Source organism: Salvia hispanica, chromosome 4 (genome assembly GCF_023119035.1).
Source record: "Salvia hispanica cultivar TCC Black 2014 chromosome 4, UniMelb_Shisp_WGS_1.0, whole genome shotgun sequence".
Lineage (NCBI taxonomy): Eukaryota > Viridiplantae > Streptophyta > Magnoliopsida > Lamiales > Lamiaceae > Salvia > Salvia hispanica.
The window spans coordinates 5,995,876-6,010,061 of NC_062968.1; the positions used below are offsets into that span (position 1 = coordinate 5,995,876).

The following is a 14,186-nucleotide window of genomic DNA, read 5'->3' on the forward strand; positions in this document are numbered from 1 at the left end:
TCGAACTAGAGACCAAATTAGGGTCACACATTTTTCTTAATCTTATGGTTATGATTAATTTATAATTAATTTAATATTTTATTAAATAAAAATGTTTTTTTTTTAGATTTTTTAATTTTTTTTTATTCGATAAAAACTTGCTGGAGTAAATAATGAACCATATTCACTACATAATGAACTAAATGAATGTATGCTATGAACTTATTACTTCTTTCAGTCGTGCTATTACTTCATTCCGTTAGTTTATTACTTCATGTATTCATGCTATTACTTCATTCTATTAGTTTATTACTTCATTCAGTCATGCTATTACTTCATTCCATTAGTTTATTACTCCCTCCGTCCCAGAGAAGATGTCAAACTTGAGAAATGGCACGGGATTTTAGGAGATGTTATTTTGTGTGTTAAGTGGTGAGAGAAAATATAATTTTATAATTGATGTGAGAAGGAACTTTTTCCAAAAAAGGAAATGCGACATCTTTTGTGGGACAAACAAAAAAGGAAAGTGTGACATCTTTTGTGGGACGGAGGGAGAGTACTTCATAATGTGTTATGACATAATTATCTTTCAGTTGGGTTTAGGGTTATTACTTCATTCCGTTAGTTTATTACTTCATTCAGTCATGTTATTACTTCATTCTGTTAGTTTATTACTTCATTCAGTCATGTTATTGTTATGAGCTTATTACTTCATTCAGTCGTGCTATTACTTCATTCCGTTAGTTTATTACTTTATTTATTCATGTTATTACTTCATTCTGTTAGTTTATTACTTCATTCCGTTAGTTTATTACTTCATTCAGTCATGTTATTACTTCATTCCATTAGTTTATTACTTCATAATGTGTTATGACATAATATCTTTCAGTTGGGTTTAGGGTTATTACTTCATTCCGTTAGTTTATCACTTCATTCAATCATGTTATTACTTCATTCTATCCTCCTCCGTCCCGGCTAAGATGACACATTGCTTAGTCGGCACGAGATTTTAGGAGTTATTGGTTAAAGTGTTTAATTGGAGAGAGAAAAGGTGGGTGTAAGTATTAAAGTAGAGAGATAAAGAAAGATGAATATTTTAATAGGAGTGAGAAAAAGTAGTTGAGTGTATTAATTGGAGAGAGAAAGTTTCCAAAAAGGAAATGTGTCATCTTAGTTGGGACAAACTAAAAAGGAAAAACGTGTCATCTTAAGCGGGACGGAGGGAGTATTAGTTTATTACTTCATTCAGTCATGTTATTACTTCATTCCGTTAGTTTATTACTTAATTCAGTTATGTTATTACTTCATTTCATTAGTTTACTACTTCATTTCATTAGTTTATTACTCCATTTTATTATTTTATTACTTCATAATGTGTTATGACATAATTATCTTTCAATTGAAGTAAATTCAGTATATAATGAATGCGAAAAATTACTTCATAACATACATTCATTTAGTTCATTATGTAGTGAATATAGTTCATTATTTACTCCAGCAAGTTTTTATCGAATAAAAAAAAAAAATTCAAATTTAAAAAAAAAAAAAAAAAAAATTTAAATTTTTTTATAAAAAAACTATTAAAAAAAATAAATTAAAAACGTTTTTATTTAATAAAATATTAAACTAATTCTAAATTAATCATAATCATAAGATAAAGAAAAATGAGTAGCCCAAATTTGGTCTCTAGTTCGGTCTTTCAGAAGGGTTCGACATTGATCACAACTCCGTTTGAGTATATTATATAGATAGTATTTCCGCAAAAACTATTTTCGGGTCTTATTAAAGATTGTATATATATATATATGATTGGGATATTTGAGTATGAATCTATTTTTATATTTATATAACTTTCTAATCATATATTGTAGTTAGTAAATGGATTGAATTTGATTTAATTTTTGTTGGTATTTTATGGTCTTGTGGGCTATCGTTTTAATTTATAAAGTCAATTTTATCGTTATCTTTAAGGCCTTGGGATATTTGCATTTGTTTAGTTTTGTGAATTATTGTTTCTCTTTTAATAGAATTTGGTTTTTAAGTTTGTACGTGTTATTTATTGATAATAGATATGTGTATTGCAAAATTAAAAGTATTTTTTAATATAATATTGCACATTATATTTAACAAAATTTCTTTCAAATCTTTCGGTGTAACGCAATAATATCTAATCTGACTATTTTATTTCAATTATCTGTTTTTACTCTTTTGATCTTTACTCTAATGTATTTTTTTATTTGTATATATTATTCTAATTAATTTATACTCTTTGATTATTAGTCATACATCTTTTATTTGTCATTTATTTTATATTTTTTTACTCCATTTAAATCATGAATTAAAATTGTACTCCCTCCATCTCTAAAGAGTATAAACTTTAGGTTCGACACGAGTTTTAATGCATTATTGATAAAGTAAGAGATAGATAAATAGAGAAGGTTTTTAAGTATTGTTAGTAGAGAATGTATCCCACCTCATTAGAGAGAAGAAAGTTTCTAAAATTGAAAGTTCATACTTTATGAGGACGGACGAAAAAAAATATATAAATTCTTCATTTATTGTGGGACAATATAACTACATTAATGTTTTAGTAATTAGTAATTCTTAATATTGCTTTAAGTTAATTTTCTATATATTCGTTAAAAATTGTACTCCTCATTTTTTGAAATTTTTATGTCCCGTGCTATGCACGGGGGTTAATACTAGTCTCTTACTAAATGCCCCTCTTCAAATTCTTAAAATTCTTTCATATATAAATTTGCCCACATCCCTATAAATTTCTGACTCCGTCCCTTAATTCTCCACTAACATATTCCAATTACTCCCTCTCTCCCACAATAAGAATCATATTTTGCAATTTTGGTTTATCTTATAATAAGAGTCACATTTCACTTTTACCATAAATGGTAAGTAGGTCTCACAATCCACTAACTCACTTCACTCGCGTTCTATTATAAATTCAATATAAAAAAGTGGACCTCATATTTCACCATTCCTTACATTTTTTAAAACTCGTGTCCGCACCAAGTATGACTCCTATTGTGGAACGAGGAAGTACTTTTTCCTTTTATACCTCTCTTACTTATAAATTATGCATTAAAACTCGTATCGTACTTAATGCTTCTATTTTTAAGGTACAAGGAGTAATATTTTTAATGTATCTCCATCTACGGTTAATTATCTTATTCCAATTTAATGTAGACATTAAGATATGTAAATGGAACTGTAAGAATAATTGAGTATGAGTTTTCCATATATATATATATATATATATATATATATATATATAGGGATGTGATCAGGTCCATAAGTGAAATTCTGTTAAAAATCAAAACAAATCTCAATCATTGGATCCTGTAATGTAACCGTTAGATTAATGCCATGTGTCACCTAATAATGTAGATCGTGTTTTCTAATAATGTAGCTCGGCTAATAATGTAGATTGTGCAGTCTAATAATGTAGCCTAGTTAATAATGTAACGCTTTTAGTGTAATAATGTATCTCGGGTATTATGATCACAACCATCTAATACGGTGAATCTATCAACATAGGGTATATTAGACACTTTCATAATACGGTGAATCATTTAATTATAGAATAATTGTGTAATCCCGATTTCGTCGTTCTCTCTCTTCCACTATTCACGTTATTAAACCATTTCAATTACTTCCCCTCATTCCAACTTTTCGTCTTTTCATAAAAAAATTGCTTGAATTTTGCAGTGTAATTGCGTTGATTCTTTGTTGATGTTGAATTTTGTGTTGAAGTTGTGTTGATTCTATGTTGATTCTAAAATCTGTGTTAATTTTATGAAGATTTTTTGTTGAATTTGTGTTGAATTGATCGTGTTGCTTTTTTGTTGAATTCTGAAATCTATGTTGATACTTTGCGCTGAAATTTCGTTGATTCTCTTGTTCTGCTGTTGGTGATTTTTCGTGTTGAAATTGCGTTGATTCTTTTGTTCTGCTGATATTAATATTTTGTTGAAATCGTATTGATTCTAAAACATGTGTTGATTTTTTGTAGATTTTTTGTTGAATTTGTATTGAATCGATCGTGTTGCTTTTTTGTTGAATTCTGAAATCTGTGTTGATTTTTTGCGCTGAAATTTGGTTCATTCTTTTGTTCTGCTGTTGGTGATTTTTTGCGTTGATTCTTTTGTTCTGTTGATTTGAATATGTTGTTGAAACCGTATTGATTCTATGTTGATTCTAAAACGTGTAGATTTTTTGTTGAATCGAAGATGAGAATATTTTCAGTTTTGGAAGTTGGGAGAGAAATTAGGAACGCAAGAACCGTTCAGAAACTTAGCTTACAAAAATACCCTCTGTTGATAAAATATATGCTCTTGTTGAGATGAAAATTCTACGCAATATTAACCACAAATCTGTTATAACTAATGGTTGAGATTAAAGTTTTCAGTTTGTATTAGATATGCGGTTTGCATTTGATCACATCCACATATATATATATATAATATTAATTTTATAATTAAAATACAATGAAAAATGTTAAGATCTATAAATATAATTATAAAAACTAAATAAAATAGTTATTTACGGTAATGAAAAATAATTATCTACAAAACAATTAGAGTAAAAGTTAATTTTATTCCTAAACATATGACCAAAATACAAATTTGGTCCAAAACATTCAATATCTGAAAAATAGGTCTATAACAAATGAAATCATTGTCGGAGTGGTCCTTTTTTGACAGTTCCGTAAAAAGTTAATGGTCATGCCACTGTACAATTAGAGTTGACCGTTAGTTTTTTTACGAAACCGTAAAAAAAAGACTACTTCGGACATATTAATTTGTTATGGACCTGTTTTTCAAAAAGTGAATGTTTTGAGCCAAATTCATATTTTTGTCATATATTTAGGATCAAAAGTGACCTTTACTCAAAAATTATTTTACCGAAATTTAGTTTGGTTTAATAACAATAATTCAGAGCACCGGATTGTTTTAAATGAGTACCACTAAATTATTAATTTAATCATTAATTAATTACCTCTACAAATTTAAGTATAGTACTACTTCATTCGTTTGTAGGGCATTCACAATAAGGGCCTTAAATTCGGAGCTCATCTCAGAGTCTCTCCGCTACGCATATCCCTCAGGTTGCCATCGTAAATACTATGAAATTTAGCGCACTCGAATACCAAGCGTTTCCAATTCTTGCGTAAATCGTCGGGCTTGTGTGTCGGGGCTCCTTTAGGCTTGACTTGTTCGTATCTTTACGTGATACGCCCCCAGAAACCGCCCTCGTCCTGATTACAACTGGGTCCTCAAAGATATCTGCCCAACAACGAGCAGGATCAATCGACTCCTCTATGGAGTAGGTACTCCTCGTTCACCCACCTTGAAACGTCGCCCCCACCTTCTCCTTCTTCTTCCCCTTACCCGCCTTCGCCTTCGGATGGCTCCATGTCGGACATCTCATACTCATCGGTGCTGAAGTTCAGGCCTTTTACGGGAACATGGGTTCTGGTTGAATAGTGGATTCGCCAGTCGCAGGAGTACCAAACACACTTGGGCACATCATTGGGCAGTAGACATCGTCGCCGGAACTCGATGTGTTCATCGGTCTTCCAACACCGACGCAACCAACTATTGGGGGCCGTTGAAAAAAGGGAGACATCCTTGGCACAGAATCTGGTCTCCCCCATCCCAAACTGGGATAATTAGTTTCCCACCCGAAGTTTGGGATAATTAGTTTCCCACCCGAACATGTTTCCCGCAGGAAATTGGCCACTCCCGGAAAATTGGTTCCCCGCAAGTAAGTTCGAAAACTGACCTCCTTGGCCGGCAAACTAGTTCCCATCGCCGAAATTAGTGGACTCATTGGAATTCATTTTGCTCGAGAAAAGTAAAAATTTGAAATTGGAGAGGGATGAATGTGTATTGATGTGGAATGAGATATATATAGTGGGTAGATGAGATGAATTAAATTAAAAAAAAGGATATCAGCGCCTCGATTGGCCCGAGCCCCAAATGGAGGCACATCGCAGGGCCGATGAGGGCGGATATGCGCATCGGCTAGGGCGATTCATCAGCGCGAGGACGGAGGCGTTGGGGATGAGAGATCAGCCCCCTCCCCACAATGCCGATCAACGCCGATAGGGTGGCTGATCGCTCGGCGGTGGCAATCAGCTACCATTGTGATTGCTCTTAAGGCACTCACAGTGGTGGCCTTAATCGGAGCCCATCTCAGAGCCTATCTCAATTTCCTTCTGTCACGTCATCATCCCATCTCAGAGTCTATCTCCCTACAGTGGCAACTCATCCCAGAGTCTATCTCATTTCGTCATCAACACTATTTTTATATATTTCACTTTTAGTTATTGGTGTAAATTAAAGAACCTAAATAATTTAAAAACAAATTTCATTTAAAACAAAATAAAACATCCAACATAGAAATAAAAACAAGATAAAGAAAATAAAAATAGAGAAAATAATGGAAGCACAAATCAGTGGAGGCAAACACTGAAAAAATTGATGGGAATTGGATTTAAATAGGGGATAAAAAGTGAATACAATAACATAAAAAAGAAAAATGCCAACAATGGTTGCCGAGATCTGTCCCGAAGCCTCGCAATGGGTGCCGATCTTATGGCCGATGGGGGGCGATGGCTGATCGGCGCAAGGGCGGAGGCGTTGGGGCTGGGTGATCAGCTCCTTCCCCACAATGGGGCCGATGATGGCCGATCGCTCGGTGCTCTTAGGAGTCCCAGTTGACAATTTTAGTCTGTCTATCACTAAGTGTCCGGTTTACTTTTATTATAAATAGTTGATTTATTTCACTTTCTATTAACTCATTTATCTCTTATTCCACTATTACTTTTCATTCACTTTTTTTTTTTTTTAATTTCTTAAAGCCAAATCCAAATGAGACTCTTAATGTGCAACAAACGAAAGTGCTTGTTAAAAATAAAGAAATATAAATGCCGAGGTCAAAAAAGAAAGAGAGAACATTTTTTTAAGTCTACGAACTTTGCCAAAGTATCATTTTAGGTCCGTAAACTTTAAAAGTATCATTTTAGGTCCAACTACGGGTTAATATCATTTGAGGTATTTCAATTTTTTTTGGACGAAAATGCCCTTAAGACATTCAAAGGTTAATTTGGACAATTCTTTCGCCAATCATCTTGCGTCAGAGATATAGAATCCAACAATTTTTAACGACAAATTTTTTATATTTAAATTCAATTTAGATGTTAATTGATCTTCATTTTGAAATTCATCTCCAAATGACAATCCAAATTAATAACTATCTAATTTCAAAACTAAACAAATTCACACATCACCTATAGTAAGTTATTAGTAAGTTATAAAAATGCAGTTTAGATTGAAAAAATAAAATAAAGTATCAAGTCTCAATTCACTATCATTAAATAATTAGTCATCTAATAATTGAAAAACTAACACATTTTTACGGCAAATTTTAATTATATTTAAATTCAATTTGGATGGTAACTGAATTAAATAGTAGTAAAAAAATTGTTGGACTCTAGGTCTTTGACGCAAGATGAGTAGCGAAAGAATTGTCCAAATTGCCATTTGAAGGTCTTAAAGGGTATTTTCATCCGAAAAAAGTTCAAAATATCTCAAATGATATTAATTTATAGTTCACGGACCTAAAATAATATTTTCAAAAGTCCGAGGATCTAAAAAGATATTCCCTCGAAAAGAAATTTTTTATTCAAACAAATAAGTACAGTACGCAGTAGAAAATGAATGCTCCATAGTCTATACTCCATAATTTCTGACAAAGTCAAGACCAATTCGACACAGCTGTAAACATAAAAATGATTCTCTCTCTAACTCTCCTCACTCAATTACTAGTACAGTTGTAGCAATTGCAAACCCCTCTTACCCGCCTATTTTCTTTGCCTATTTCTTTGAGGTTTATGCTAAAATAGCGTGGGCACTTTGCTCTTGGTTTTCCAAGATTGAAGCTTTGCAGTTGAAACACAAACGTTTCACCAAATGGGGTTATTTTTTCTTGCTCTTTTCTTGATGGCAATTTCTGCAACTTTCGCTGATGAAGAAGGTAGCTAGCTTCTGTCACTTTTTATTTGAAAAGTTATTTATTGATGGATTTGTATTTGAGCTCATATATAGTTCCATTTATGATTTATCTATGTGATTAAGTACTGTTTAGATTTGGTGTATCTTGTTTCTTGAATGAAATGAAAATCCTTGATTAAATTTGTTTCAGACCACAACGGAAATTTTCTTTATTGCTAACCAGCTCATGTTACTTTTCCTTTGGACATGCACTGTAGTAGGAGTACCAAAGATTCTATGTGGTCATCTCGACCCCACACCAAATTCACATGATTTGATTTCACCGTGCATTTCTACACACACCCACATTGATATGTGAATACTCATGTTATTGTTGCTTTGGATTGTCCCATCTTAATGTTTAGCCATGTGATTAGGGATAACTTGAGATTTTGTAGTTTGTTTAATTAAATGGGGCCTTTCCACAACTGTCTGCCAGCTGCTTTCAGGTTTTGTTTTTAAGTTGGTGCATTATTAGGTAATAGTTGCAACATTCCTTTTGTAGATAATGTCTCTTGGATAGATCATCACCTCATGGTGTGTGACATGGAGAAATCAATTACTTTTAAGAAATCTAGTGTTTGGAACATTTAATATATCATGGAAAGGAAGCACCCCGGGTCGAACTAAAATGGTAGCTGTCGTTTAATGTTACGAGGTTCAAGTAAGAGCCGTGTTTTGGTAGAGATTAGGGATAGTGGTTGAGGGCTTGAGGCTGAGATTGATATACTGCATGATGCAAAAGCACCTGAATTTTAACCAATTACGAGCAAAACTGAGTTTCGAATTCGAAAATGTTGTGGTGTGATGAGTTTCTTCTTTTCGCAGTCAGGAACTCTGATTCTTTAGGCTGAAGTTAGCTTGATAGTTGGTTTTTCTTGCTGTAAGAGTCGAATCATGTCGTAGGCTTCTTGCATCCACAAGCCTATGACTTGGTTTAGGTATTCAACTTTTAACTGGTTTAGAAAGTTTAGAAAGATCATCTAAGCATGGTAATATATATCATCTATATTAGGATATTTGTAAGTTTTTAAGATCCAAGCAACTTCAGCAGTTATGACAAGATCCTGTGTTTATAAAGCAATCAGAAATCATCTTAATGTGTTGGTTCCTCATCTGCAGCTGCTTTCATCGGCGTAAACATAGGCACTGCCCTCTCCAACATGCCAGACCCGACCCAAGTGGTGGCACTTTTGAAGTCTCAGCAAATCCGACATGTCAGGCTATTTGATGCCGACAGAGCAATGCTACTAGCTCTTGCTAATACCGGTATACATGTTACTGTATCCGTGCCTAATGATCAACTGTTAGGCATCGGGCAGTCTAATACCACTGCGGCCAATTGGGTTTCTCGCAATATTCTTGCTTACGTCCCTGCCACCAACATAACTGCGATAGCAGTTGGCTCTGAAGTTCTAACCACACTTCCCAATGCTGCTCCAGTTCTCGTCTCCGCAATGAGTTTTATTCACTCTGCCCTCGTGGCTTCTAGTCTTGGCTCCCGCATTAAAGTTTCCACTCCACACTCGTCTTCCATAATCCTTGACCCGTTCCCACCCTCTCAAGCTTTCTTTAATCGCTCATGGGAACCCGTCATGGTGCCATTGCTCAAGTTTTTGCAATCTACAGACTCTGTTCTTATGCTAAATGTTTATCCTTATTATGACTACATGAAAGCCAATGGTGCCATATCTTTGGACTATGCTCTATTCCGGCCACTTCTTCCAACCAAGGAAGCCGTTGATCTCAACACGCTCCTTCACTACATCAATGTCTTTGATGCTGTTGTTGATGCAGCGTATTTTGCAACATCAAATCTGAACTTCACTAACATTCCCATTGTAGTGACTGAGTCAGGCTGGCCTTCCAAGGGTGACTCTTCCGAGCCAGATGCCACTGCAGACAACGCCAACACTTACAATAGTAACCTCATCAGGCACATTCTGAATAACACGGGAACCCCAAAACATCCTGGAATTGCTGTTAGTACTTACATTTATGAACTATACAATGAGGATCTTAGGCCGGGACCCATTTCAGAGAAGAACTGGGGGCTCTTTGATGGCAATGGGGTGCCGGTTTATATACTGCGCCTGACCGGCTCAGGGACTGTGTTGGCAAACGACACTACGAATCAAACTTATTGTGTTGCAAGGGAAGGCGCTGACAGGAAGATGTTACAGGCAGCATTGGATTGGGCATGTGGGCCAGGCAAAGTTGATTGCTCTCCTTTATTGCAGGGGCAGCCGTGCTACGAACCTGATACCGTTGCTGCCCATGCTTCGTATGCTTTTGATGTATACTATCACCGGATGGCAATGGGTGAGGGGACCTGTAACTTTAATGGCGTAGCTACCATCACCACAACGGACCCAAGTAAGTCCATCAGAACATTTAGTCTTGATAACATTTTTGCTACAGTAATAAAAAAATCCAAGATAATGTATATTTTAAGCCTATTCAGCTAATTATCTATGACTTGAGTATCTCACAACAGGTTGCTCTGTCATGTTGCAGGTCATGGTTCTTGCATTTTTTCGGGAAGGTACTGATTCATTACAACATATATAAAGGTTATTGCTCTTTCAAATTTTTCTTAGTAATTTATCTCTTCATGCAGTGCGGGAAGAAACAGCACCTTCACAAACACCACATCCATCGCTCCATCATCCAATACCACGGTTTCTGGTGGTCATTCACTCATTTTGTGCAGCAAAGATTCTTACGGAAACAATCTAGTAATGCTACTTGGTGTCTTGTTATGGAGTGTCGTATATTTGTAATTATATATCCAGCTTCATGTCTACGACTAAGTCGTACTTCAAACCCTAAGATAAGTCCAGCACCCGATTTTGTTCTCTGCAGAAGAGTTAGGGGTGAGAATATCCTTGTATGAGTAGCTGGGAGTAGTGGTAGATAAAATATTAGTAATTCATTCATTTGTGTAACAAAACATCAAGTTTGTGAATGATTCATGATTTGGGGTTTGTGTGGTTCTCAATTGAATTTTGAGTGACAAGTAGCACAGATAAATCCTGCTGAGTCTGAAAGTGTATGTTGCTGGTCAGCATGTAGGCTGCAGTAGGGCTTGTTGCAGAAATTGCATTTTGGGAGATTCAGCCAACACTCCAAGCACAGGGCATCTGCACAGGCAGCTGCCTCAGCTTCTTGATCAATGCCTTTCATGCACACGCCACACTCAATGCACCTCACGATGCACGAGCTGCACCCTCTGCATTCCCCGTGCCTCCGCTGCTGTTGCTGCTGTCTGCAGAGAAGTCGGGGGCAGTCGAAAACCATTCTCACGTCACCGCACTTTGGGCATATATCGACATCAATACCAGGATCGTCATCACTCTCTATCCTATGAAGGTGGTAGAAGGTCTTGTTTTTCTTCTGTTGTATCGTGTTATGGTCGATTAGACCGCGTAGTGTATGCAGGTCTTCTGGCCGGATGGCGTAGACGCCGCTGATCTTGAGGCTTCTCAGTCTGTGGTTGTCTTTTGTGAGAAGCTGCACTGCTCTCACCACACCTCCTGCTGATAAGCTTGTGCATCCTGGGACATGAAGCTGCCAATTTATGATAATTATGAAGGAATGAATGTCATCCAACCATTTCTTATCCATCATATATCCTCAAATACACACTTGGTTTTCATGTTGATTGGGAAAAAAGTTGGGAGCAACATTTACATGATGATGGTGAAGTAGATATGACATGACACAGAAAATGGATAAATATATATACCTTGGTGATGCTAGGATTATGGTGGATAACTGTCAAGAGGCCATTGTCTGTGATGTTGAGACAATTGATGAGAACAAGAGCTTGTAGCTGGCCTTTCGCCACGGAAGCAACTTCCAGGAGACGATCATCGGAGAGGCGGCGGTTGAGGGGGCGATCGACAACGATTTTCAGCCACGGAGGTGTGTCATTCTTTATGGCATCTCTGAATGATGTGCAAACTCGAGCCATGGTCAATAGCTCAAACAGAGGAAGATAAGACAAGGCAAAAAACATTGCTTCATTTGGTGATGATCCTTCTCCTTCGAGCTCTGCCATTGTCACTTTCTTTCTTCTTTGAGAAAATAAATAAATGGTGAAGTTGTTGAAATTAAGCTTAAATTTGTGCGAGATGAATTGTGACCACTTGTTTCTTATCATAAGATATTTATTTATATCTACTTATAGTGACAAAATAAGGAAATAGAGGTAGTTAAAAGTCAAATGCATTTAGCAACTTCCATTACCATGTTCAACAAACCATGAATCACACTACATTCAACCAAAACCAAGTCCTTTTTGTAATTTCTTCTCATCAATTTCCCTATTCTTTTTTCCTCCAAGAACCAACTACATTTTCTATCACTAACAAGAAATGGTTGATCATTGTTCCAAAGGCTCCACGGCGGTCTTGAAGAGAAGAACGTACACTTTATCAATGGAGAAATACAAGAACCCTCCGAGGGAATGTGTCACATATGAGCCGAAGCTGGTTCCAACAATGCAATGCCAAGCCGGGCCATATGTTGAGTCGAACTCCTACAAATACCACAAATGCTCGTCATATCTACTTCCCTACTAATAACCTCGATGCATATGAGTTATATCAAGTCTGATCCACATAAACAAGCTGCCAATGCAAGAAATCGTGCGAAAGGAGTTATCTATCTTGCTATATAGGGGAAATCTATCTGTCTATGAACTTTTCTATTATCTACATTCTGCTGAATCTTTTACCTTATGAAACAGTTCAATTCCATAAGCACGGAGTGGGAGTGTAGTACAAATACACAAGCTCAGAATTTGCTATGAATTGACCTCGTAAATTAGAAAATGCATAGAGAAATACTAGATCCTTCTTGTATCATGATTTCTTCAAATCAAGTATCTTCCTATATTACTACTGATTTTTCGTAGGAAGCATTTATCTTGCTTAATTGGGAACTTATTGCTATTGCTTTTAATGATATCATCATTGAATGTATTCTGTTACCATCACACATTACAAATATCACCACCTTCTATACATTTCCAAGTTCTCATTATTCAACATTGAACTCATTATCCAAGAATTAGTCTCTCTGGACAGTCAAAACAACTTTTACTGCAAATGATAGAAGTAACTTTTTCTGCAACTGAGGGAATGTTTCAAGCTTTTCCTAGAAAAAATGAATGGTGAAAAAATGCCATTCCACCTCCTAAACCTGATCACTACACATCATCATTCATAAGCCCAAGAAATTATTCTGAATTTTTTCACAAAATCAGAACTTTTTACGGAAAAATCCAATCTTTTTACATGGGAAAAAGTTACACAACCATTAAAAGTAGAAAACAGCAATTGTAAGTAAACAAGAAACTGATTAAAAAAAGGGACCTTTTTCAGGGAAAGAGCAAGACGTTTGCTGTCGAGCTTGACAGAAGCCATGGAATCAAGAATGTGTCTACAAGTGTCAAAGGCATGATTTTGCAGAGGAAGAGGCATATCCGAAGCCCTGACTCGCACATTCATGCGATCATGGCTCTGTTTCTGCTCAACCGCATTCTTCTTCTTCTGTATCAAACTGTTTAAGAACTTGCTTCTCCTCTCCAGCTCTTCTTCAGCTCCCTGCATCTCAATTTTCAACCTGATGATAATGATGTTTTCATCTATATTCTGCCAGTCAAAGCTTTTAGAGAGAGAGAGAGAGAGTATTGATTGATTGGAATTTGGTATAGTGTCCAAGAAAGAGAAAGTTGGAAGGAGGTGTCTTGTGTTTATGTAAGAAAGAGACATGTAAAGGAAATCGGTTGCTGCAATGTGCAAACAAGAACCTCGAATACAATGACATAATTTGGGTGTATATTAATTTTGGTGCTTTGTAGGAAGACAAGTGCTTCTAAAATTAAATTATTTATGGTTTCGTGTGCATAATGTTGCTGGAACACAAAAAGGGGGGATGAAGACTGGTCTCCATATTGGTGCTGCTGTGAAATCAGTTTTGTATAGATTGTTATTGGTAAAATATGTATGCTCCATCTAGTTTAGTTATTGTTATTTAAGGATAAAATTACTGGTCAAAAATAGATTGGACAACTGTATAATCTTAATTGTTTGTTAACATCGGGTGTTTTTAAAAAAAATTTCGTAC

At 35.5% G+C, this 14,186-nt stretch overlaps 3 protein-coding genes across 3 annotated transcripts; 1 reads left to right on the top strand and 2 right to left on the bottom strand.

The window, feature by feature from the left end:
• The first annotated feature begins 7,764 nt into the window (after positions 1-7,764).
• LOC125222936 (glucan endo-1,3-beta-glucosidase 3-like) lies at positions 7,765-11,052 on the top strand. The gene is made up of 4 exons (XM_048125837.1): positions 7,765-8,034; positions 9,174-10,427; positions 10,569-10,596; positions 10,672-11,052. The coding sequence occupies exons 1-4, from the start codon at positions 7,971-7,973 to the stop codon at positions 10,832-10,834; spliced, it is 1,509 nt and encodes a 502-aa protein (XP_047981794.1). The 5' UTR covers positions 7,765-7,970; the 3' UTR covers positions 10,835-11,052.
• Positions 10,965-12,151, bottom strand: LOC125222937 (F-box protein SKIP28). The gene is made up of 2 exons (XM_048125838.1): positions 11,800-12,151; positions 10,965-11,621 (listed from the first exon to the last, which is right to left on the bottom strand). The coding sequence occupies exons 1-2, from the start codon at positions 12,112-12,114 to the stop codon at positions 11,049-11,051; spliced, it is 888 nt and encodes a 295-aa protein (XP_047981795.1). The 5' UTR covers positions 12,115-12,151; the 3' UTR covers positions 10,965-11,048.
• Positions 12,152-12,265: 114 nt separating this feature from the next.
• Positions 12,266-13,809, bottom strand: LOC125222939 (dynein light chain LC6, flagellar outer arm-like). Its single transcript, XM_048125839.1, has 2 exons — positions 13,433-13,809; positions 12,266-12,594 (listed from the first exon to the last, which is right to left on the bottom strand). The coding sequence occupies exons 1-2, from the start codon at positions 13,667-13,669 to the stop codon at positions 12,439-12,441; spliced, it is 393 nt and encodes a 130-aa protein (XP_047981796.1). The 5' UTR covers positions 13,670-13,809; the 3' UTR covers positions 12,266-12,438.
• Between the last annotated feature and the right edge of the window lie 377 nt (positions 13,810-14,186).

Bases quoted from the DNA above. Each gene is read 5' to 3' on its own strand.
- LOC125222936 (XM_048125837.1), top strand. From the start codon at position 7,971: ATGGGGTTATTTTTTCTTGCTCTTTTCTTGATGGCAATTTCTGCAACT. The intron at 8,035-9,173 runs GTAGCTAGCTTC...CCTCATCTGCAG, and splicing joins AACTTTCGCTGATGAAGAAG to CTGCTTTCATCGGCGTAAAC. The intron at 10,428-10,568 runs GTAAGTCCATCA...GTCATGTTGCAG, and splicing joins CATCACCACAACGGACCCAA to GTCATGGTTCTTGCATTTTT.
- LOC125222937 (XM_048125838.1), bottom strand. From the start codon at position 12,114: ATGGCAGAGCTCGAAGGAGAAGGATCATCACCAAATGAAGCAATGTTT. The intron at 11,622-11,799 runs GTATATATATTT...ATAAATTGGCAG, and splicing joins ATAATCCTAGCATCACCAAG to CTTCATGTCCCAGGATGCAC.
- LOC125222939 (XM_048125839.1), bottom strand. From the start codon at position 13,669: ATGCAGGGAGCTGAAGAAGAGCTGGAGAGGAGAAGCAAGTTCTTAAAC. The intron at 12,595-13,432 runs GTCCCTTTTTTT...TGGTATTTGTAG, and splicing joins TTGCTCTTTCCCTGAAAAAG to GAGTTCGACTCAACATATGG.